General features: G+C 42.7%; 1 protein-coding gene across 17 annotated transcripts in view; it reads right to left on the bottom strand.

Annotated features, from left to right (window-relative positions):
• The window catches only part of NCOR2 (nuclear receptor corepressor 2), a 429,457-nt gene that overhangs the window by 264,867 nt on the left and 138,321 nt on the right, over nucleotides 1-26,269 (bottom strand). For all 17 annotated transcript variants that reach the window (XM_075833601.1, XM_075833585.1, XM_075833675.1 and 14 more), the window contains one exon: nucleotides 3,706-3,880. In XM_075833601.1, coding sequence (XP_075689716.1) covers nucleotides 3,706-3,880 — 175 coding nt within the window. The remainder of the gene's footprint in view (nucleotides 1-3,705; nucleotides 3,881-26,269) is intronic.

Raw genomic sequence — 26,269 nt, 5'->3', positions numbered from 1 at the left:
CCGCATCTGTTGTTAGACTATATGTCATGACAGCAGCTATAGCTTCACATCTCATACCGTAACATCTGTGTAGATCCCACTGCCCATAATATCTATTCAGGGCCCCGTTTAATGCTGCAGTGAAATAATACATGAAACAGGTAAATACTAAAGGTGATGGTGTGTTTCCTATTAATTCAGATTTTCCTATAAATTGGCTGCGGTAAGCGACTTCTATATATTATCCAGCATGTGACATGACATAAACCAGGCTCCATTTCCGCCTGCTAGGAGTTACTTCCGGGTTTTGTTGATCGACTGGTTTAAAGCGAAGTTCACTCCTACACATCCTGACCGAGCGTTTCAGCTTCATGCACTGTGCCTGCTCAGCCTTTCCCTCACACGGTATGCAGCTAAGCAGTATGCAAGTGCGAGTTTACCTCCTGGCCAACTGGGAGCTCTGCCAAGGTCAATACAAGTCACAGCCAGTTTCATGAATAACGGGGAGGCCCGGCCCACTGGAAACTCTGAGATGTTAATCCCAGTAACAGATTAGTGTTCCCATAACAGAGCTTTACGGAGATGCAATGATCAGGGACAATGCTGGATAGACTCCAAGTAGACCACAGGACACTAATCTAGTTACTAGCTGTGCCACCACAACAAAGACTTTTAGAGTGATTTCCCAAAGCGTTGCTAGAAGTACTGTTTAAGGTATAAATATATATTCCAGAAATACGCTGGGAAATTTATCGAAAAAGTCTTTATTGCCAGACATACAGTATAAAGCTAAACCTGATCCCTTCCACCAATGAACCCAGCACGGGAGTAAATACAAAGGCTTGAAGGGGTTTTCTCAGGTTGTGTCAGAAAGCTGCCGCAGTGATCAACAGATTATCGCGGGTCCAGTTATTTAAAAAAAAAATTAAACAGTAGTGATCAGCAGATATCGCTAGGGAAAAGTTCAGCTGCTGCTGCTCGGCAAGTCTAGTATTACATGGAACCCATTCAAATGAATGAGCGACCATGTTACGCATGGCCGGGCAGAGTCCGCCAGAGTAGGAGCTACTTTGTTAGTGGCTCTCCAGAGATATGATACCCCTCTATAAAGTAATCTAATAGCACAAAGTAGCTACAGTAGCATTTAGCCTAGTGCACATACTGAAGTCTGTTGCCTGTGCACTCGCTGGCATCATCACTGCTGCCGTATAGGAGGCATATTTTGCATGCCACAACAGTGGGACAACCTGCTTGTTGTTTCCATTTGCGATCCATTGAGTTATAGCACATCTGTTTAAGTTCCTATAGTTAAAGAGGCTCTGTCACCATATAAGTGGCCTATATTGTACATGATGTGATCGGCGCTGTAATGTAGATTACAGCAGTGGTTTTTATTTAGAAAAACTATCATTTTTGATGGAGTTATGACCTATATTAGCTTTATGCTAATGAGTTTCTCAATGGACAACTGGGTGTGTTTTACTATATGACCAAATGGGCGTTGTGGAGAGAAGTGCATGACGCTGACCAATCAGTGACCAATCAGCGTCATACACTTCTCTCCATTCATTTACACTACAGATAGCGATATAGCTATATCGCTATGTGCAGCCTCATACACACGCACTAACATTACTGCAGTGTCCTGACAATGACTATACATTACCTCCAGCCAGGACCTGATGTGTATTCAGAATCCTGACACTTCGCTAATACAATTCTTACACTAGAGCACAGCAAGCGGAATCTCGCGAGATTACGCTGTAAACTGTCATTTCAAACGAGATTACGCTTGCCTTGCTGTAAATATCACAGAGACGCTACAAGAGTGTCAGGATTCTGAATAGACATCACGTCCTGGCTGGAGGTAATGTATATTCATTGTCAGGACTCTACAGTAATGTTATAGTGTTTTTATGTGGCTGCACATAGTGATATAGCTATATCGCTATCTGCAGTGTAAATGAATGGAGAAAAGTGTATGACGCTGATTGGTCACTGATTGGTCAGCGTCATACACTTCTCTTCACAACGCCCACTTGGCCAAAAAGTAAAACACGCCCAGTTGTCCATTGAGAAACTCATTAGCATAAAGCTAATGTAGGCCATAACTCCGTCAAAAATGATTGTTTTTCTAAATAAAAAACACTGCTGTAATCTACATTACAGCGCCGATCACATTATGTACAATATAGGCCACATATAATGTGGTGACAGAGCCTCTTTAAGTCTATGTTTTCTTTAGGTCTGCTTCACATGCAGCGTTTCTAGGAAAAAAGCTACGGTGTTTTTGCGGAATAAAAGCTTCTGCCAGATCTTAGCTTGAAGTAACTAAGGATTTATTAAATGCACTAGAAACAATGCTTTTTTTGGTGGCTTTATTATTTTGTTTTGTGTTTTTTGTCTCAGTGGCGTTTTTCCAAAATCGCAGCAAGGCTGGGTTTGGTGTTTTTTCAAGAACTAAGTGGCGTTCTTTTCCATATGTTTTTTTGCCTCTTCATAAAAAACGAACGTGTCAATGTGTTGCGTTTTTTTGTGGTGTTTTTTTCAGAATAAATCATGTGTTTGGCCAAGAGGATTTATTTTTTTATTAACACGACCTGCAATGTGAAAAACAACACCTAAAGAAACTGCAGGTAGTAAAACACGCAATTTGCAAAAAACACCACCAAAAACTACTACCATTTTTGCAGTCTTTTGGCCAAAAAAAGGCCATACAAAAAGTTTGTGTGAAGTAAGCCCTAGACTTTTTGGTCTAGTCACAACACATTTGCTAAAGGTTCGGGGTATACATCTGGAAGGTATCCAGACATATACTAGAATATCCCCATTGACATCCATTTGTCAGATTTATACCAAACTATAAATAACACTACAGTTTTGAAACAAAAAGATATTGGGGAAAAAAAGTATACTTTAAAAGCTATAACTTTTTTTTGTTGATGAGAGAAGTCCATGGCACAACAGTAAAAAAAAACAATGGTTTCCAGATGCATGCCTTTTTACTGAACTGTACTAAAAAAATCAAATCGCCATGTCAATAGCAGATTGCGTACCCCTGCCTACCCTGGAAAGTACTAATTCACTAAAAGTTTCGGACCTTAAAATTAACCTATAAAAACACTTTGAAAGACACACTGCACATGTATCCATTCAATGTATAAATCTTTCAGACTAAGTCAGGAGTCTTTGAAAGAAAGTGCACGGCCGAAAACATCTATGGCCACTTTGGAGTTAACGATATATAAAGGAACATAATGCCTTCCATCCCCAGTGGCCTGTATCCAAACGAAACACAGAAGATAGGCCTCCTGGTTTAACTCAACTCCTTATCCCACACCAGAACCTGCACAGCATTGCAACCATCTCAGTACCATCCTATGTGGAGGGAAGAAAAACAGGATTTAAATGGAAACAGATTTGGGTTTCCCAGGAGTCCGTGTTATCATAATTCTGAATCTCATCAGAGGCAACCCTCAGTTAACCCATTGACAGCCACCAGTCAAATCTCATTGCCCAACAACATAACGGATCTATTACCGTTACAATCCTAAAAAGGTCTATGTCCTCAGTCAACCTGCCTCATGGATGCAACTTTCACAAACTCTTACAAAGTAATATGTGCAGTTAAATGGGTTACACCCATAATTCACTAAAGAAAATGTTCCAACCTGAGGAAGGAGTTTAAAACAACAGTTGGTGCCTATAAAAGAGTCACTGTCTTACCTTGCCCAGTTCTTCACCAGCTCCATGTTGGTTGATAAATGAGGAGTGTCTGAGCAGTGGCTCTTGTAACAAGTCCAACCTTGGCCGCTTCGAATCTGTAATGTCTAGATCTGATTGCTTGCTCATGTCAGACATATAAGAATGTGGGTCTCCTCTCCCATGCAGTTCTGTTGACCTGTGGAAAGCAAAAGGCATTAGTAAGGAAGATATTGATGTATGTTCCGTTTGGTTTTAAAAAAAAAAAAAAACATGTATAATTCACAGTAAAAGTTGGGTAACCATGTAAAATACATTGCATTACTTATGTGGTACTGCTCTAGAGAGTTACAGTCTATTATAGTCGAGAGCTGCACACACAATTATACCAGCTTCAGAGCTGAAATCTCCCAGTACTGCTTACTTCCTCAATGTCCGCACAGTATTTGTTATGGTGATTTACAGATCGGAATTGAACTCTGTCTAGCCTTTATACCAGGCGCTTTTCATTAATCTAATGTGGGAAAAATTAACTGTTCCAATGCATTATAGGAGCTCAAAAGTGGTTAAAGGCTATGTACACCTTTGAACTCAAACTATTATTATTTTTAATAAAACAATGTTTTAGGTGATTTTAAAAGGCCATGCACACATTTGAAATAGATATTTAGAAAAAATGAATTAAAAAAAAACTGGACTGGTGCAACTTTCAAAATACTTTTTATTAAAAATTATTTCTACTTTTTGAGATCCAGCTGCTTTGTATTCTGTACACCGAGCAGCTGTATCTAGCACTGAATCCTGGGACTGACGGGTCCTGCAAGTCTCTAATACGCAGGATCGAGCTGCTATCGATCGCATCTAAGTTCATAACTTAGATGTGATAAATTACAGGTGGATCCTGTGTGTTAGATATAGACAGGACCCGCTGTCACTGAACCAGTCAGTCACATGGACCTGACTGGTTCAGGCCTTCGCGAACAATACAGCTGCTTTGTATACAAAGCACAAAGTAGCTGTATCTCAAAAAGTAAACATTTTTAATAAAACTTATTTTGACTGTTGCACCAATCACACGGATATACATTTTTATTTATATAAAAAAAACGATTTCAAAAGGTGTACATAGCCTTTAAGCAACTTTTCAATTGACTTTAATTTAAAAAATGTTTTACTTTCTAATTTTTACTATCCTGTATACATAGAAGCTGTAGCTTCAGTCAAAGTCGATTCCGATGCAGAGGATCCAGCTAATAATGATCAGATCTAAGTTCATCCGACAATTAAATATTACATTTCTCTGTTAGATCACACAAAAATATTTTTTCAATTTGAATACATTTTTAAAAAATATGTTCTTTTGGCGCCCCCTAGTGTTTTTTGATTCCCTTCTTAGGACATCCACCTAAAGGAGGGATGAGGAACCTTTTTTCTGCCAAGGGCCATTTGGATATTTATAACATCATTCGCAGGCCATACAAAGTTATCCACTTAAAAATTACCCTTCTATAATTGGTCAAACATTTAATTAACTCACCCCCAATGTGATGGCTGGAACTGCTTCTCTTTGGTGAGGTGTGTGATTTTAGCCGGTATTGATGATGTTGCTACTGCGTCGTTCAGTCTGGAGCGCAGTCGACTCATCACAATGGTAAGTTTTGAAAAGAACTCGGCAGCAGTAAGTTGTTTCCGATTTACTTACAAGGGTTTTCACATCAGGGACATTTATGATCTATCCACAGGATAGGTCATAAATGCCAGAGAGATGCGGGTCCCACCTCTGGGACCCGCACCTATCTCTAGAACGGGGGCCCCTAAACCCCGTTCCACCTCTGTGTTCCAGCTGATTTCCGAAAATGAAGAAGAAAACAGCGTAGCTCACTGAGCCAAGCGGTTTCCGTAACTCCTATAGTAGTGGATGGCAGTTACAGAAGAAGCGTCGAATGCGAGTTACGCAGTTTCCGTAACTACAATTCAGTTCTATAGAACTTCCAGAAACTTTTCATGGTCGGAATTCAACCTGCATCAGCCGCAACACAGAGCGGCAGAACGGGGTTTAAGGGGCCCCATTCTAGAGATAGGTGCGGGCCCCAGAGGTGGGACCCGCATCTATCTGACATTTAGGACATATCCTGTGGATATGTCATAAATGTATCTGATGGGAAAAGCCCTTTAATTCATTCATGTGTTCTGATGTGGCCATGGTGCTTGTATTACTACCCTTACTATTCCTTCTTGTTTATATATTAGGAAAAGAGTTGCGTCAAGAACTTTGTGTTCTCCTCTAAAACAGGCCCTGTCACATTTGTAACAGCTTGTAAAACAAAAACCACAGCGGCAGTGGCGGTCAGAGTGAGGTCGGTGCGTGCTGTGATGGGAGTGGACCAGTCCATTCACCAGACCTCACGTCGCTGACATGAGGTCAGGTGACTCAGGTTAGGTGACCGGACTGGTTCACTCTCTGGCCAGCACGCACCATCCTCACTCAGACCACCGCCGCCATACTTGGCTCTGTCCGCCCTCATCCTGATCCTAAGTGTAGAGTGAGTAGGGCAGACAGAGCTATTAGCGAATGACGCGGCGCCAGCGCGTTCTGAGTGAGATCGGGCCAGACCAAATGAACCTGCAAACTTTATACGGCCCACAGGTTACCCACCCCTGACCTAAAGTGTTCAATGCTGGTGAGAAGAAGCCGCTTCTAGCGCACACATTTTTATTAGCTGGCCTGCACAGTAGCGGTAATCACTCTGTTACCCATGTACAAGAGGATCGTGGAAGGTGGTACTGAGATATTGGTTATGTGTGTCCCCTGGCACTTGACATATTAGATACATTTTCTGAGAGGAAGTAAAATGAACACAAGGGGGCGCCATAACAAGTATGTAACCACAATATCTATACACAGGAGCATTGGTAAGTGATTCCAATAAGAAAATAAATATATGTTTTTCAGGATTTAACTGAGATGTATTTAATCGTGGGACAATCCTTTAAGAATATAGTTGTGATTATCATGTAACCATAGTAACGATTAAACAATATAAACTTCAAGTAATATTCTTTTTTTTCCCGGGTACATCTGATGCGACCAGTGACCTTTCCATAATGTTACCACAGGGAAGCTTTTAAGAAGGACACATGCGTGATATCCCATAGCAAACATTTGAGTCTTCCTGCAAGTCAGATCAGATTTAAAGAGAACCTTTCACCTCCCCATACATGTGCAGCTGAGTGCAGCATGTAATGGGGAAGGCTGCACAAACCCTGGGGCACTTTACATTTTTTTTCTACCTACCTCCGTTATTTAGATATCGGTGCCGTTATATTTGGCGCCCGATATTTAAAAAACCCGCTGAGTCAACGGGGCGTGTACGGTCAAGGGGGCGTGTTACTATGGCTGTGACACTGTCCAATCAGATATGGACAGTGCCACAGCATGAGAGGGTGTGCGATTGCAGTCTTTTCATCCTAACAGGCAGGGGGCGTGTCACTGCTACGGACAGTGTGAGCTGGAGAGCTCATCTCCAGCTCTTGCGAGAGATCAGTCTTGTATTGTCTGCCGTACAGGCATGGGGGCGTGTCACTGCTACGGACAGTGTAAGAGCTGGGGAATGCTTAGACTGTCCTTAGCAGAGACACGCCCCCTTGCCAGTTCGGCAGAAAATACAAGTCTGATTTCTCACAAGAGCTGAAGAGAGGAGAGCGCGCATGCGCGCTCTCCTCTACACAGCTCTCTCCGTAGCAGTGACACGCCCTCTTTCTGTTCGGATGAAAAGACTGCAATCGCACACTCTCTCATGCTGTGGCACGGTCCATATCTGATTGGACAGTGTCACAGCCATAGTAACACGCCCAGTTGACTGTTCAGGGGGTTATTTAAATATCGGGCGCCAAATATAATGGCACCAATATCTAAATAACGAAGGGAGGTAGAAAAAAAATGTAAAATGCCCCAGGGTTTGTGCAGCCCTCCCCATTACATGCTGCACATGTATGGGGAGGTGAAAGGTTCTCTTTAAAGGGAATGTGTCGCGAATTAAACCTTTTTTTTTTAATTTCTTTTTTTAAGTAAGTTACTTATTTCTATTATGTTTTTTACGTTTTTTGCTGTATTTTTTTTTTTTTTCCACATGGTCGAAAGTATTAAAAATTAAATAATAATTTGACATGTTTTCCTATGTTGACCACCAGAGGGAGCACTTCCCAGAATTACAACAAGGTGAATAAGGCAAAGCAACCTGACTCACAGCTGCCGTAAATGTGGGAGGGAATCTCACCCCCTCCCTCCTACAAGCCAGGAAAAAGTGTCTTCAAATTGCTAAGCCGTGTCCGGCTGCCATTTTGGGTGTGATTGTACAAATGCAGCTGGCAGAAGCTATAGGACACACCAAAAGGCTAAGGCCCCATGCCCACTTCAGTGTTTTTCTTCAGGGTGCTATCCGTTTTTCTGACGGCTAGCACCCTGACCCATTGATTTCAATGGGGCCATGAACACTTCAGTTTTTTTTACGGTCCCGTTGCTCCGTTCCGATCCAAAGTAGAGCATGTCCTACTTTGGACCGAGATTCCGTGACCGTGAGGCCCATGCAAGTCAATGGGGCCGTCAAAAAAACTGAAGGCACACGGAAGGCATCCGTGTGCCGCCCGTGTGTGACGGAGCCGTTGCCTAGCAATGGCCGGGCAGGCAGAAATACATTACAGAAATATTACACTAATCGGCAGCCACTTGTCTCTATCAATCACTGATAGAGAAAAGAGGCTGCTGATTAAAAATAAAATAAAAAAGCAGTTCACACGTACCCGGTCGTTGTCTTGGTGACGAGTCCCACCTTCCTTTCTGACGCGGCAGCCTGTGATTGGCTGCAGAGGCCACTGCAGCCTGTGATTGGCTGCAGAGGCGGTCACGTGGGATGAAGCGTCATCCCTGGAGGCCGGCCTTCTGACGTCATCCTGACGTGCGTGACCGCCACTACAGCCTGTGATTGGCTGCAGCGGCGACATGGATGAAACGTCATCGCTGGAGGCCGGACAGGAGGAAAGCAAGTATGAACTTATTATTTTTTTTTTTTATTACATTAAATTTGTATTTTCCGAGCGCCGAGCATGGTACTGTCCAGAGCGCTGAAAGAGTTACCGCCGATCAGTGCAGCCCATTAACTCTTTCAGCAGCCTGGACAGTACCATGCTCGGCGCTCGGAAACACAGAGTGCACACGGCCGCTAAACCGGGCACACGGATCTGTCAAAAACGGCCGTATAAACGGTGTCGGAAGTGTGCACGAGGCCAGGTATGTTCACGCGCTTACTAAACAAAGGGAAAACAGCTCCTGATTTTCACCCATTTTTTAATCAAACGCTCGTTTTTTTACTGCCGTTTTTGGAGCTGTTTTTCTATAGAGTCAATGAAAACCGGCTCCAAAAACGTCCCAAGAAGTGATATGCACTTCTTTTTGGCGGGCGTCTTTTTACATCCCGTTTTGGGAAAATGGCCACGTAAAAAAACGCCCCGTCGGAAAAGAATGGGCAGATGTTTGGAGGCATTCTGCTTCCAATTTTTCAGCTGTTTTTCGGGACGTTTACGGCCCGAAAAACAGCTGAAAACACAGTGTGAACATACCCTTAGAATGATAAAAGTGAAGTGAAGGACTTTTCAGTTGACAGGTTCACACGGCGTGTATTTGACAAGTTGTTTTTTTTGCGCATTTTACATGCCTCTCCTGCTAAATTTCTTTATCCCTCCATCCTGCTGACAGTCTCCTCCAGCATCACCATACAATCTTGCTGATAGTCTCCTCCAGCATCACTGTCAGCAAGATTGGGTGGTGATGCTGGAGGAGACTGTCAGCAAGATTGGGTGGGGACGCATCACCATACAATCTTGTTGAGAGTTTCCTCCAGCATCACCACCCAATACTGCTGACAGTCTCCTCCAGCGTCCCCATACAATCCTGCGGACAGTCTCCTCCATCGTCCCCATACAATCTGGCTGACAGTCTCCTCCGCAGTAGAGAAGACTGTCACACCACTCTGTGATAGGAATAACCATCTGCTTCTGACAGTCTCCTCCCCGACCTCCTGATGACAGATACCTCACCTCCTCACCTGATCACAGTCCGTACACAGTCCACACTGACAATACATCTAGCAACAGGGGGGGGGGCCCCGCCGGGTGTCACGAGAGCGGGGGTCTGTGAGAGAGAGAGAGGGAAAGACAGAGACACACACACCTTACCTGCAGTGCAGCCGGTCTTCATAATGGCGCCTGCTATCTCCCTACAAACCAGTTTCTCTGCTGTGTGACTCTGAACGGTGTCTGAGCAGTACAGTGCCAGATAGCAGAAGCAATGAATGGCTCCCGTTCATTGTGTCCTATGCCCTGTAGCTGCCGTATTCCATCTGTGTATGTGTCTTTAAGAGACACATACAAAGATGTAATAAAACATGGCAGCCCCAGTACAGTAAGAAAGTGTCAATAAAAAAAACTGGGTGTGAAAAATTAAATAAAGTCAATATAATATTTTCTTAAATATTCAGATCTCTCTTAGGCTTCGTTCACATCCTCGTTGGGACTCCGTTCACGGTTTCCATCAGAGCTTTCTGTCAGGGGAACCCATGAACAGACTCCAAACTGAAAGAAGCGGAAACCATAGGTTTCTGTTTGGAAACCATTGATTTCAATGGTGTCTGATCTGGTGCAAATGGTTTCCGTTTGTCACCGTTGTGCAAAGATTCTGTCATTTTGACGGAATCAATACCGTAGACAACTGCGCTATTCATTCTTTCAAAACGACGGAACCCTTACACAACGGTGACAAACGGAAACCATTTGCACCGGATCTGTCACCATTGAAATCAATGGTGATGCAAACGGAAGCCTATGGTTTGCGCTTCTTTCAGCTTGGATTCCATTCATGGGTTCCCCTGACGGAAAGCTCAGACGGAACCCATGAACGGAGTCCCGGCGCAGAGGTCAACGAAGCCTTATACACAAGGCTTTTTTTGCCTTCTTCTAGTTGTGCGCACACTATAAGTGTCTGCCAAGTGGAGCTAAACTACTGTTTCCAAGGGTGACCAGCAATTTTTTTGAGGCGGCTTTGTATATAAATAGGTAAAACTAAGAGCTACTAAAATCAAAGTCACTGTAAGGCTATGTTCACACGGGGTCTTTTGCCGAGTTTTTTGACGCGGAAACCGCGTCGCAAAACTCGGCAGAAACGGCCCGAGAACGCCTCCCATTGATTTCAATGGGAGGCGTCGGCGTCTTTTTCCCGCGAGCAGTAAAACTGCCTCGCGGGAAAAAAGCGACATGCCCTATCTTCGGGCGCTTCCGCCTCCGACCTCCCATTGACTTCAATGGGAGGCAAGAGAAAGCGTATATCTCGCTGTTTTATGCCCGCGGCGCTCAATGACCGCGGGAGAAAAACGGCGCGATAATTGCTGTTCACACTGAGTATTTTGGGGGAGGAATATCTGCCTCAAAATTCCGTTTGGAACTTTGAGGCAGATATTCCTCCCCCAAAATACTCCATGTGAACATAGCCTTAAGCTGAGGAGCATTCTACTTGGATTTAGGTTAAGTCTTACAAAAAAAAGGCTCATAGACCTTCCCATAAACATATGTTAATGTATTCCCACATTCATGGCGAGGTAGTGGGTCAGATATAGGGCTACAATGCATTTCTGCTGTACAGACCCATTGCTGCACAAAAACCACTGATCCAACGTTTACAATTTACAGGCAATGTGGATTCTCAAATAAAATGTTCTAGAAAGAACGAACAATAAAATTAGAAGACATGTTTAGGGTCTGAAAGAAGAGTTGCTAAGTACCACATACACATAGCTGGAGGCAGCGCTGTGCTACAGGAATTCACACCCGCTTCATGCTCAGTCTTGCCAAAGCAGACCAAGCAAGGCCTGGAATGCAACGTAATCCAACTGACTCTGGGTACGAGCTGTGCACTTCAAATTAAACTTGATAGCAAGAATTTCCACAAAAATAAAGTTATCCTTGTGTGGCCCTTCTGTTATTTACCCTTGTAGTGAGTGAAATACCTCAGACTATGGCTCTTTGTCTGCCATGAAGCACACTCAATCTTTATCACATTGTGGCCACAAGTGCTCTAGACTGATAAGAAACGACCGTGTCTGGAGGTAATGTATACAGCAGTCTAAAATGCTCCGAGGTGGCATATCCAAAACATAGTGGTATCTATATATTGGTTAATGGTAAGGCTTTGTCTTACGAAGTAAAGATATACTAGTGCCCCTTGTTTTATTAATCTTATAAAGATTAAAAGGGAATTTATTAACCTTTCTACGTCACTTTTCTCACATAAAAAGTCACAAAAGGCCCAATAGCAGCAAATTGCGTTGAAAATTGCGACTTTGGAACATTTTACGCCATCCTCCCACTTTTAAAAAAGGGGCTGGGCTCGATAGATTTTAGCGTAAAATTATTGTGGAAATCTACGTCAGTTCCTATGTGGGGTACAGCAAGGTAGAGGCCCCTGCCGAGCCCCATACCTTGCACCCCCGCCCCTCCCCAGACTACCCCTCCTTTTCATCAGACAATAACAGGATTTATTAAATATAAATGTTCATTTATATTATAATATATATGTTGCATTGCGTATAACCTTGTATGAACTGCAGGCTGCATTGAGAGATTGAGAGCCTGACGGGATCAAGAGGAGGGGGTCAGAGCGGTGAGGTGAGTTTAGATTATTTTTTTTGTGGCCAGTCGAAAGATGCAACACATTTATTAAGAGGCGTCTGCCTCCTAATAATGGAGTTTCATAAAGCACCAGTCTTAAAAAAAAATCAAATCCAATGGGGAGATTTATTTTTATGTTTTTAGCGATTTATTTTATATTTTCCTGCGGACAGCCATATTGGAGGCACACACTTCTTTTCTGTATGGTCTGTATAGATAGTATAGCGGTGTGTAGAATAACTGACAAAGAAATGTCAATAGACTATTATAGTCTCCAGGTAATGATGGAGCACAGCCTCTTCTGCTAGAGGAAAAGTGGCTAGGGATGAATACACAGTGTATAAGTGTTACGACTTTGCCTTATCGAGGCCTCCAGCGGTACAATAGAGTGGTCATTAAATGCCCCATCCTCTGCTGACCTTGTCTCAGTCTACAAAGCAAAGCTGACAAGTGAGCTACAAAAAACAGGAAGTGTCAGCCTATTGTGTCTGCTCCAGTGGCCAGTATGAAAAGCTGCAATATGGGAGAGAATTCTAGCTGGGGTGGTGGAGTATTTAAACTAGGGCTGAGGAGGGAAGTCAATGTAGAAAATAAAGGGGTAGTCAGGTTAGAAAGAGGTCAGACTACATTGGTGGAAACAGACTGTGGGGAGAGGACTAGACAACAGGATAAGGAAATCCTTTTGTTACAAAACAGCAGTGAAAATAAAAATCCCCAAATAATGCAAAGTAATCACATTTCTGATACTGAAAGCGAAAAACTGAACGGAAAGTTAAAGTGTATGTTCACAAATGCCAGAAGTCTAGCAAACAAAATGTGAGAGCTGGAGGCCTTGGTACTGGAGGAACATATAGATATAGTTGGTGTTGCTGAAACATGGCCGGACTCTTCACATGACTTGGCTGTAAATCTACAGGGTTTCACATTTTTTCGGAAAGACAGGACAAATAGGAAAGGTGGTGGTGTATGTCTGTATGTGAGAAGTGATATGAAGGCGAGTGTGAAAGAGACAATAGAGGGTGAAGACTGTGAGGAGGTTGAAACCTTGTGGGTGGAACTAGAAAGGGAGGTAAACACTGAAAAATTACTTTTGTTGTAATATATAGACCCCCCCCCCCCAATATAACGGAGGAGATGGAATGTCAGCTATATAAACAGATGGAGCGGGCTGCACAGGCGGGTACTGTAGTGATAATGGGAGATTTTAATTACCGGGATATTAATTGGTGTCATGGTTCGGCTTCAACTGCAAAGGGGAGAAATTTCCTCAACCTGTTGCAGGAAAATTTTATGGGCCAGTTTGTGGAAGACCCGACTAGAGGTGAAGCTCTGTTGGATCTGGTCATTTCTAATAATGCAGATCTTGTTGGGAACGTCAATGTTCGTGAAAACCTCGGTAACAGTGATCACAATATAGTTACATTTTACATATACTGTAAAAAACAAACACAGGCTGGGAGGGCAAAAACACTTAATTTTAAGAAGGCCAATTTCCCCAGGATGAAGGCTGCAATTCAGGATATAGACTGGGAAGAACTAATGTCAAATAATGGTACAAATGATAAATGGGAGATTTTCAAATCTACTTTGGGTAATTATAGTGCACAATTTATTCCTATAGGTAACAAATATAAACGACTAGAATTAAATCCCACATGGCTTACACCTTCTGTAAAAAGGGCAATACATGACAAAAAAATGGCATTTAAAAAAAATAAAAATCTGAGGGTACAGCTGTAGCCTTTTTAAATTATAAAGAGCGTAATAAAATCTGTAAAAATGTAATAAAATTAGCAAAAATACAAAAGGAAAGGCAGGTGGCCAAGGATAGTAAAACAAATCCCAAAAAATTCTTCAAGTATATAAATGCAAAAAAAGCCAAGGTCTGAACATGTAGGACCCCTAGATAGTGGTAATGGGGAGTTGGTCACAGGGGATCAAGAGAAGGCAGAGTTACTAAATGGGTTCTTTAGCTCTGTATATACAACTGAAGAAAGAGTAGCTGATGTAGCCGGTGCCAGGGCTGTTAATATATCAGTTGATATACTGAATTGGATGAGAGTAGATATGGTCCAAGCTAAATTAAATAAATGTGCACAAGGCCCCAGGACCAGATGGGTTACACCCTAGAATTCTTAAGGAGCTTAGTTCAGTTATTTCTGTCCCCCTTTTCATAATATTCAGAGATTTTCTAGTGACTTGTATAGTGCCAAGGGACTGGCGCAGGGCAAATGTGGTGCTTATTTTCAAAAAGGGCTCTAGGTCTTCCCCGGGTAATTATAGACCAGTAAGGTTAACATCCATCGTGGGTAAAATGTTTGATGGGCTATTGAGGCACTATATACAGGATTATGTGACAAAAAATAGTATTATAAGTGACAGCCAGCATGGTTTTACGAAGGACAGAAGTTGTCAAACCAACTTGATTTGTTTTTATGAAGAGGTGAGCAGAAGCCTAGACAGAGGGGCCGCTGTGGATATAGTATTTTTGGACTTTGCAAAGGCATTTGACACTTTCCCTCATAGACGTCTAATGGGTAAATTAAGGACTATAGGCTTAGAAAATATAGTTTGTAATTGGATTGAGAATTGGCTCAAGGACCGTATCCAGAGGGTTGTGGTCAATGATTCCTACTCTGAATGGTCCCCAGTTATAAGTGGTGTACCCCAGGGTTCAGTGCTGGGACCACTATTATTCAACTTATTTATTAATGATATAGAGGATGGGATTAATAGCACTATTTCTATTTTTGCAGATGACACCAAGCTATGTAATATAGTTCAGTCTATGGAAGAGGTTTGTTAATTGCAAGCGGATTTAAACAAACTAAGTGTTTGGGCATCCAGTTGGCAAAAATTAAGTTTAATGTAGATAAATGTAAAGTTATGCACCTGGGTACGAACAACCTACAGGCATCATATGTCCTAGGGGGAGCTACACTGGGGAGTCACTTGTTGAGAAGGATCTGGGTGTACTTGTAAATCATAAACTAAATAACAGCATGCAGTGTCAATCAGCTGCTTCAAAGGCCAGCAGGATATTGTCGTGTATTAAAATAGGCATGGACTTGCGGGACAGGGCTGTAATATTACCACTTACAAAGCATTAGTGAGGCCTCATCTAGAATATGCAGTCCAGTTCTGGGCTCCAGTTCATAGAAAGGATGCCCTGGAGTTGGAAAAAATACAAAGAAGAGCAACAAAGCTAATAAGGGGCATGGAGAATCTAAGTTATGAGGAAAGATTAAAAGAACTAAACCTATTTAGCCTCGAAAAGAAGACGACTAAGGGGGGACATGATTAACTTATATAAATATATTAATGGCACATACAAAAAATATGGTGAAATCCTGTTCCATGTAAAACCCCATCAAAAAACAAGGGGACACTCCCTCCGTCGGGAGAAAAAAAGGTTCAACCTGCAGAGGCGACAAGCCTTCTTTACTGTGAGAACGGTGAATCTATGGAATAGCCTACCGCAGGAGCTGGTCACAGTAGGGACAGTAGATGGCTTTAAAAAAAGGCTTAGATCATTTCCTAGAACGAAAAAATATTAGCTCTTATGTTCCCTTCCCTTTTGTTCCCTTCCCTTTTCCCGTCCCTTGGTTGAACTTGATGGACATGTGTCTTTTTTTTTCAGCTGTACTAACTATGTAACATCCTTTTTAAAAAAAAATCTGTTTAGAATAAAAAAAGTTTTAAATAATATATATCATTTCTTATTATACGTTCATTTTAATTTGCAACTGGCTTGCAACAGATGCAGTTCATACGAATATCTTATACAACCTGGCATCCACATCAATGAGAAAGACATGGAGTGGAAAGTCACATGCAAGAAAATTGCTGATGAATGTGTTGCCCAACAAAATTATGTGTTTAGCTCTAGCCTAATAATTAGAATGAAATGTACAATACTGAAATATATAGTCATCCACATTCTCTCTCTTAGGTATAATATTAATGCATAGAGTAAGAGGCAGAGGCATGCATGATCTCAGCCAGAGGCAGCTCATGCGATTTTATTTGCACCGTGTATATGTTGTGCAATTCAAATCGCTTTTCAAGTTGTACAATAGAAGTAACGAATAAAGGATGTCATCGATTTACTAGAACTTGGTATTAGGGTCAAAACCATATCACTGGCAGCAGGGCCGACCTTAGGATAGATGGCGACCTGTGCGAAATTTTCTTTCAGTGCCCCACCCTAAAAAAAAGCCCCATAAAAAAACTGTATAATGCCCTTTTTAGCACCCCCACATAGCATAATGCCCTTTATATAGTGGCCCCACACAGTATAATGCTCCCTTTAGTGCCCCCCCACACAGTATAAATTCCCCTAAGCGACCCCACACAGTATATTACCCCCACACAATATAATGCCCCTTTAGTGCCCCCCATACTGTATAATGCCCCCAGAGCTGCCCCATACTGTATAATAACATAATATATTATAACTCCTTTAAAGGACACAATGTAATGCCTCCTAAGTGCCACACACATATTGCCCCCTGTAGTGCCCCTACACAGTAATATGTTCCCTTAGTGGCCTACGCACAGTATAATGCCCCTTTTAGTGCCCACACACAGTATAATATCCCCCAAGTGCCCAAATACAGTATAATGTCCCCTTTAGCACCCCTATAAAATATAATACCCACTTATGCCATCCCACACAATATAATGCCAGACACCTTATGCCCCCATTATCACACCGTACAGTATATAATTATGCCCTGCCCACTCATCATGGTATACAGCCTCCTTATGTTATATAATGGCCCCCTATGCGCCCCACCGTGCAAATAAATATATATATATATATATATATATATCTGCCTTATGCCTTGCAGGCAGCCTAGAGACCCGACAAACGAGCGGTGGTTTATCGTACTCACCGCTCGTCCGGGTCCTTCTCCATACTGGCCCGGCGCTCCACTGTGACACAATTGTCAAGTGACACGTCATGTGTCTCAGTGCATCGCTGGGCGTCATAATAGAAAAGGAGTGCCCAGGCATAAAGGCAGGTGCTGAGTCGCCCGGGCGGTTCCAAAATACAAGCAGAGGAAGGGAGCCGGCGCAGCGCCCCCTTCCACCTGCAGGAATGATGCGCCCTGTGTCATGGCACAGGTTGCACACCCCAAAGGCCAGATAGTACTGATCGTACACAGGCAGTTGTTAGGACATACCTAAGTATGCCCTAACAACAGGAAATATGGTAGGACAGCCCGGGGGTCCTTCAATGGACCCTGGACTGTCTGCCCATATATGGTATGGCCCTCAATCGCGTCACAAGAATTCCCTGTGACGCGATCCAAGGGGCATACCCCTTCTCATTTTCCCCTGAATGCTGCAGTCAGCTGTGATCGCAGCATTCACGGGAATAGCAGCGGAGAGGAGAGGTTTCTCTATTCTCTGCCGTTATGGAGTAGGGCTGCGGCTGTGTAATACTGCCATTGCCCCGCTCCTGACAGGAAGTGCGCGCGCGGTCAGAATGAGGTGATGCGGTCGACGCTGCACTAATGAGCGGCTGTTCAGGCACTGGAGACAGAACAGGGGGGTGTTTTGCAATTTGCCGGCATGTTCCGTTTTCAGTGCAAAGCCGGCCGCATCACCTCATCCTGACGGCACGCACTTGTTATCAGGACTCCGGAGCGCGGCAATGGCTGTATCACACAGCTGCAGCTCCACTCTCATACATTCATGTGTTACAATACTGAGCTGTGCGGCTGCGCAGCTAAGTATCGAAATACATGAAATAACAGTATCGAACCAGTGCATCCCTAGTCCTGGGTGTAAATAGAACATGAGGATGATCTCTGCATTAAAGAGGCTCTGTCACCACATTATAAGTGCCCTATCTCCTACATAAGGAGATGGGCACTATAATGTATGTGACAGCAGTGCTTTTTATTTAAAAAAAAAAAACAATCTGTTTTCACCACTTTATTAGTGATTTTAGATTTATGCTAATGAGTTGCTTAATGCCCAAGTGGGCGTGTTTTTACTTTAGACCAAGTGTGCGTTGTACAGAGGAGTGTATGACGCTGACCAATCAGCGTCATGCACTACTCTAAATTCATTTAGGCAGCGCATAGGGATCCTTTTAGATCAGTATGTGCTGTCTTATACTAACACATTAACAATACTGAAGTATTTAGACTCTCTGCACTTCGTTACTCTGCTGTAACTACCAGACAGAGGAAGCGTAATCTCGTTGTAACCTGTCATCTACAGCGTAATCTCACGAGATTACAGTTCCTCCGCTGTAACTACCACAGGAACAGTAACGAAGTGCAGAGATTGTGAATAGACATCCCGTGGAATGTCTATTCACTTACTAACACATTAACGACACTGAAGTGTTTAGACAAAGACAGCACATAGCGATCTAAAAGGATCCCTATGCGCTGACTAAATGAATGGAGAGGAGTGCATGACGGTGATTGGTCAGCGTCATACACTCCTCTGTACAACGCCCACTTGGTCTAAAGTAAAAACATGCCCACTTGGACAGTAAGCAACTCATTTGCATAAATCGAAAATCGCTAATCAAGTGGTGAAAACAGATTGTTGTTTTTTTAAATAAAAAGCATTACTGTCACCTACTGTACATTATAGCGCCCATCTCCTTATATAGGAGATAGGGCCTCTTTAACTATGTATAAATATATCAAAAGCTATCAGGTAACCTCTCAGCTGTCTTCTTTCTAAACTAAATAACCCCAATTTTGATAATCTTTCTGGGTACTGTAGTCCGCCCATTCCATTTATTACTTTAATTGCCTGCCTTTACACTTGTGCCCAAAACTGTACACATTATTCCTGATACGGTCTTACTAGAGATTTATAAAGTGGTAAAACTATGTTCTCGTCATGTGCATCTATGCCCCTTTTGATGCAGCCCATGATCTTGCCTTGACAGCAGCTGCATGACACTGGTTGGAACAGTTAAAAGAGTTGGCCAGGAAGAAATATTTTTCTAAAAAGTGTCCCTCAGCCTTGGTTTGCCTTGCCTAATACCCCCTACATACCTTCTAACCAGTTTCTGTTTGATCTAAACCATCATTGCTGTTCTGTTAGTCTACATCCCTTGCTTCTGGTCCTGGCTGTTTCCTCTCTTGTAACCCACCATACCCATGATCCATTGCTGTAGCTTAGAAGACAGCAAACCGTCTCGTCCTCCTTACTCCCTCCACAGCATCCCGGCCAGCTCTTTACATACTGCCACGCCCCTCTACTTTCACATGGTCCGCCCCTGCTCTAATTAACTCCTTCAGGACCAAACTAATTTTGGCCTTCAGGACCAGACCCATTTTTTCAAATCTGACGTGTCACTTTATGTGGTAATAACTTCGGAATGCTTTTACCTATTCAATCGATTATGAGATTGTTTTCTTGTGACATAATGTACTTTATGTTCGTGAAAAAATATGGTTGATAAATTCATAGCTTATTTGTGAAATACCCCAAAATTGAGAAAATTTTAAGAAATTATGATTTTTCTAATTTTAAATGTATCTGCTTGTAAAACAGATCGTAATACCACACAAAATAGTGACTAATTAACATTTCCCATATGTCTACTTTATGTTTGCATAATTTTTTGAACATCCTTTTATTTTTCTAGCACGTTACAATGCTAAGGCTAGCACGTTAGCAGCAATTTCTCACATTTTTAAGAAAATCTCAAAAGGCTTTTTTTTCAGGGACGAGTTCAGTTGTGAAGTGATTTTGAGGGCCTTATATATTAGAAACCCCCATAAAACAACCCATTTTGAAAACTGCACCCCTCAAATATTTCAAAACAGCATTTAGAAAGTGTTTCAACCCTTTAGGCGTTTTACAGGAATTGAAGCAAAGTAGAGGTGAAATTTAAAAATTACATTTTTTAAAAAAAATTCATTTTGTAATACATTTTTTTCTGTAACACAGAAGGTTTTACCCGAGAAACACATCTCAATATTTATTGCCCAGATTCTGCAGTTTTTAGGAATATCCTACATGTGGCCCTAGTTTGTTAATGGATTGAAGCACAGGCCTCAGAAGAAAAGGCGCACCTACAGGATTTTGGGGCCTCCTTTTTTGAGAATATATTTTAGGCACCATGTCAGGTTTGAAAAGGTCTTGTGGTGCCAAAACAGTGGAAACCCCCAAAAGTGACCCCATTTTTGAAACTACACCCCTCAGGGAATTTATCTAGGGGTATAGTTAGCATTTTGACCCCACAGGTTTTTCGCTAAATTTATTCGAATGAATCTACTTTTTTATTCAAATTAATCTACTTTTTTTCTGGAAAAACGTCGAATTTTCTAATTTTTACAAGGAATAAAGGAGAAAAAGCACTCCAACATTTGTAAAACAATTTCTCCTGATTACGGCAATACCCCATATGCGGTAATAAACTGCTGTTTGGACCCACGGCAGAGCTCAGAAGGGAAGGAGCACCATTTGGATTTTGCAGCTCATATTTTGCTGAATTGGTTTCTGGGGGTCATGTTGCATTTGCAGAGCCCCTGAAGTACCAGTACAGTAGAAATTCCCCAGGTGTGATCACATTTTGGAAACTATGCCCCTCAAATAATTAAATTAGAGGTGTAGTTAGCATTTTGATCCCTTAGGTGTTTTATAGATTTTATTAGAATTGGGCCGTGAAAATGAAAATATATATTTTTTCCAATAACCTGTAGAGTTAGCTCATAATTTTTCATTTCCACAAGGACTACAGGAGAAGACAGCCCAAAATGTGTTACAAAATGTCTCCTGAGAAGGGAATTACCCCATATGTGGTTGCAAATGGCATATTTGTACACACGGCAAGGAAAAAAGCGCAATTTCGTTTTTGGAGTGGATATTTTACAAAATTTGTTTTTGGCGCCATGTTGCATTGCATTGAGGTACCAGCACAGTGAAAACCCCCGAGAAGTGACCCCATTTGGGGACTACACCCCTCAAGGAATTCATCTAGACGTGTAGTGAGCATTTTGACCCCAAAGGTTTTGCAGAAATTAGTGCACAGTGGATGTTGCAGATTGAAAATTGCCATTTTTCACTGATATGCCATTTCAGTGACCAATATGTTGTGCCCAGCTTGTGCCACTGGAGACACACACCCCAAAAATTGTTAAGCGGTTCTCCAGAATACAGTAATACCCCATATGTGGTCAAACTGCTGTTTGGGCACACTGCCAGGCTCAGAATGACCGTCATTTGGCTTTTGGAGCGCAGATTTTGCTTGGTAGTAGTTTTGTTTAGTGTTTTACTGGTGTTTCAGTTTATAATGTGGGGGCATATGTAACCTGGGCGGTGTACATCAGGGTAAATGTAAACTGTGCGGAGTGCATCAGGGTATATGTAAACTGTGCGGAGTGCATCAGGGTATATGTAAACTGTGCGGAGTGCATCAGGGTATATGTAAGCTGTGCGGAGTACATCAGGGTATATGTAAACTGGGCGGAGTACATCAGGGTATATGTAAACTGGGCGGAGTACATCAGGGTAAATGTAAACTGTGCGGAGTGCATCAAGGTATATGTAATCTGTGCGGAGTAGGGTATATGTAAGCTGTGCGGAGTACATCAGGGTATATGTAAGCGGTGTGGAGTACATCAGGGTATATGTAAGCTGTGCGGAGTACATCAGGGTATATGTTAGCTGGACCGAGTACATCAGGGTATATGTTAGCTGGGCCGAGTACATCAGGGTATATGTAAGCTGGGCCGAGTACATCAGGGTATATGTAAGCTGGGATGAGTGCATCAGGGTATATGTTAGCTGAGCAGAGTGCATCAGGGTATATGAAAGCTGTGCGGAGTACATCAGGGTATATGTAAACTGTGCGGAGTACATCAGGGTATATGTAAGCTGTGCGGAGTACATCAGGGTATATGTAAGCTGTGCGGAGTACATCAGGGTATATGTAAGCTGGGCGGAGTACATCAGGGTATATGTAAGCTGGGCCGAGTACATCAGGGTATATGTAAGCTGGGCCGAGTACATCAGGGTATATGTAAGCTGGGCGGAGTACATCAGGGTATATGTAAGCTGGGCCGAGTACATCAGGGTATATGTAAGCTGGGCCGAGTACATCAGGGTATATGTAAGCTGGGCGGAGTACATCAGGGTATATGTAAACTGGGCGGAGTACATCAGGGTATGTGTTAGCTGGGCGGAGTACATCGGGGTATATGTAAACTGGGCCGAGTACATCAGGGTATGTGTTAGCTGGGCGGAGTACATCAGGGTATGTACACATTTGCACGGGATGTCTATTCACAATCTCTGCACTTCGTTACTGTTTCTATGGTAGTTACAGCAGAGGAAGCATAATCTCGTTGTAACCTGTCATTTACTGCGTAATCTCGCGAGATCACGCTTCCTCTGCTGTAACTACCATAGAAACAGTAATGAAGTGCAGAGATTGTGAATAGACATCCCGTGGAATGTCTATACACTGTATAAACACTTCAGTATTGTTAATGTGTAAGTATAAGACAGCACATAAGGATCTAGCAGGATCCCTATGCGCTGTGTAAATGAATGGAGAGTGCATGATGCTGATTGGTCAGCGTCATACACTCTCTGTACAACGCCCACTTGGTCTAAAGTAAAAACACTCCCACTTGGGCATTAAGCAACTCATTAGCATAAATCTACAATCGTTAATAAAGTGGTAAAAATAGATTGTTTTTTTAAATAAAAAGCATTACGGTCACCGAAATTATAGCGCCCATCTCCTTATGTAGGAGACAGGGCACTTATAATGTGGTGACAGAGCCTCTTTAATGTCATAGACCCCGTTAATGCAGCGGAAACTATCAGTGAGGGCTGCAAATGATGACGTGGCGTTTTAGGTGAAGAACTGCACATATAAATTAGTCTGGGCCGTCGTTTTCCATTATTGCGTTCCAAGAGTCATAACTTTTTATTTTTCCGTTGACGAGCTGTGTGAGTGCTTGATTTTCATGGGACGAGCTGTCGTTTTTATTAGTATTTTGGGGTATGCGATAATTTTATCAGTATTTATTAAATTTTTTCTGAGGTGAGGAGACCAAAAAACAGAAATTCCCTCGCTTTTTTTTATACATTTTTAACGGCGTTCTCTGTGCAGTATAAACAACATGTTTACTTTATTCTGCGGTTCGATACGATTATGGCAATACCAAATTTATAGTTTTTATAGGTTTTACTACTTTTACACAATAAAAACACTTTTTTCTAAATAAAATGTTTTAGTGTCACCATGTCCTGAGAGCCATAACTTCTTTATTTTTTTGTCGACGGAGCCGTGTGAGGGCTTGTATTTTGCGTGACAAACTGTTGTTTTTATTGGTACCATGTTTGGGTAGGTGCGACTTTTTGATCACTTTTTATTCCATTTTTCTTTAAACAACGTGACCAAAAAAGGAAATTCTGCCATTGTTTTTTATTGTATTTTTTTTACGGTGTTCACCGTGCGGGATAAATAATATGATATTTTTATAGGTCAGGCCGATACGAACGCGGCGATACCTATTATTTCTAGTTTTTGTCTTTTTTTCCCCATTTTTTTTCTAATTATAAAGGACTTGATCAGGGAAACAAGACTATTATTGTTTTTATTACGTAAAACTTTTATTTATTTATTGAAAACCTTTTTTTTTCATTTTTTAGTTTACACTTACTAGGGGACATGAAGATCTGATCTTCTGATCCCCTGTACAATACACTGCACTACTTCTGTATGTACTTGTGTAGTGCAGTGTATTGTAACTGTCATTTTACAACGGAGAGTTGAGCCTATTACGCTTCCTGGTAGCCCTTGCAACCATTAGCACCCCACGGGGGGCCAACGGGGTACAGAGGGAGCCCCCTCCCTCTGTGTCAATCACGTAAATGTCGCTATCGACAGTGGCATTTGAGGGGTTAAACGGCAGCGATCGGAGAGAACTGTGATCGCCGCCGTTGCAGCGGGATGTCAGCTGTATATTACAGCCGACACCCGCTGAAGATGAAGCGCACACAGCTCCTGTGCCCGCTTCATCCTCAGGGCGTTACAGTACGCCCATTTGTGGGAATGACCCGCTAAAAAGGACGTACAGTAGCGCCCATTTGCGGGAAGGGTTTAAAGGCACCCAGATCCCTCCCTGCACAATATCACAAACAACCACTACTAATTATTATGCTCTTCTGTGTCTCCATCTTTCCCTGCTCTAAGTACAGGCACCCATCTCCCTCCCCACCCCCTTTCACAACCTGACAGATGTAAGTCTGTCCACTCCACCTATGGGAGACATCTTGGTACACGCAAACCAGTCAGCATGTGGGGTGTTTCCTGGTCACCCATCAGATATTATAAATATTTGCGTGTTTTGCTCTCTCACCCTCTTGTGGGTGTTCCCCAGAGTCTGTCTTGGTTGTTTGTAGCCTCCTGTTTTGCTATGTCTTCCCAGTGGGCGGGGGTGAGGATGTGTTTCCCAAGCAACTAAGGAAACACAGAAGCCCTGCACTAAGGGGGTTCCCATTGAGCCCTGCATTAGTGCACAGATCAGGTGACTGCACTGGTCAAGGTGATTGGTACAGCAACTGGATAGAAAGAGGTTAGAGAGAGAGAGAAGATTTGGAGTAAGAAAAAGGCGGGAAAGTCTGAGGTAATGACAGTGGGGGGAATTAGAGTGACAATAGGTAGAAAGAAACGGACATTAGAGTGTATGGTCTAGTGTCTAGGAATCTAACACCACAAAGTGTCATCAAGTCAGAGGGGCCTGAGAATAAGGTCTGAATAAATTATATCCAGAATATAATTATCAAGTGAAGTCTGGTCATCCCTCCACTCCTTGTGGTAATTTGAGTGAACAGTCACCTTTGAAGTAATATTTCCTGATTATAAATATACAAGTTACAAGCAAGGTATGTTTATGTTATAGCCAGAGCAAAGCGGTCTTAAAGGGGCGGTAATCCTCTTATTCAATGGACTGATTTGCATGGACTTTGGACTATCCACTTACTTTACAATATCCCCTTAAATAATTGTGCCTAAGGTACTCGTACTGTAGCCAGAGTACCGCCAAGGGTGTCCGTGCGCGAAAGGTAGCGGTGCCTCCGCAACGACCCGCGTAAGTTTAGCAGGGGTAGGAGGGCGTCCTCCACAAAGGAATCTGGTGCAACCCGATGACATAGGTAAATAAGGACATCGGGATAAGCCGTGTGGTAGAGAGTGGCGTCTCTGTGACCCATGGCAGCACTATAGAAGGCGGGACCTGTGTGTGCACAGATTACTTTTTTACGCAAATGGGCATGGTGGGAACTCCCGCGGAGGTAGAGTTCCCGACATCTGTTATGGACCGCTTTGTCGAAACTTAGACGCTGCTGTTTAATAAAGAAGTTGATTGGTTGTTAGTCTGCCTACAGTGTATCATCAATAAATCCACGTTACAAGCACGTCTTCCTCAAATGCTGCTGGATCTGTGCCAATAGATCCTGTATTACAGTGAAGCAAACACCAAACACTACTCCACACAATGGTAATAAAGTTGTTTTTTTTACATCATTTACCATAAATGTATGTAAGTCGCTCTCTGTCTCCATACCTCCCAACTTTCAAGTATCGCAAAGAGGGACAACCGATGTGGCGCGCGTAGCATGGCAATGTCCAATCCCCGCCCATGCACACCTGGTTCAGCCAACACAGTATCAAGCTCCCATAGTGTCAACCCACAGTATAATGGCCGCATAGAACCCCCCACACAGTATAATGCCCTCTAGCTGCACCCATGCAGTCTAATGCCCCATTAGATGCCCCCATACAGTATAATGCCCCCATAGCTGCCCCATACAGTATAATGCCCGCATATCTGCCCCCATATAGTATAATGCCCCCAAGCTGCTCTATACA

Source organism: Rhinoderma darwinii, chromosome 1 (assembly GCF_050947455.1).
Source record: "Rhinoderma darwinii isolate aRhiDar2 chromosome 1, aRhiDar2.hap1, whole genome shotgun sequence".
Taxonomy (NCBI): Eukaryota; Metazoa; Chordata; class Amphibia; order Anura; family Rhinodermatidae; genus Rhinoderma; species Rhinoderma darwinii.
Note: the sequence above shows the minus strand (reverse complement) of the source record. Positions and strands in the feature narration are given on the sequence as shown.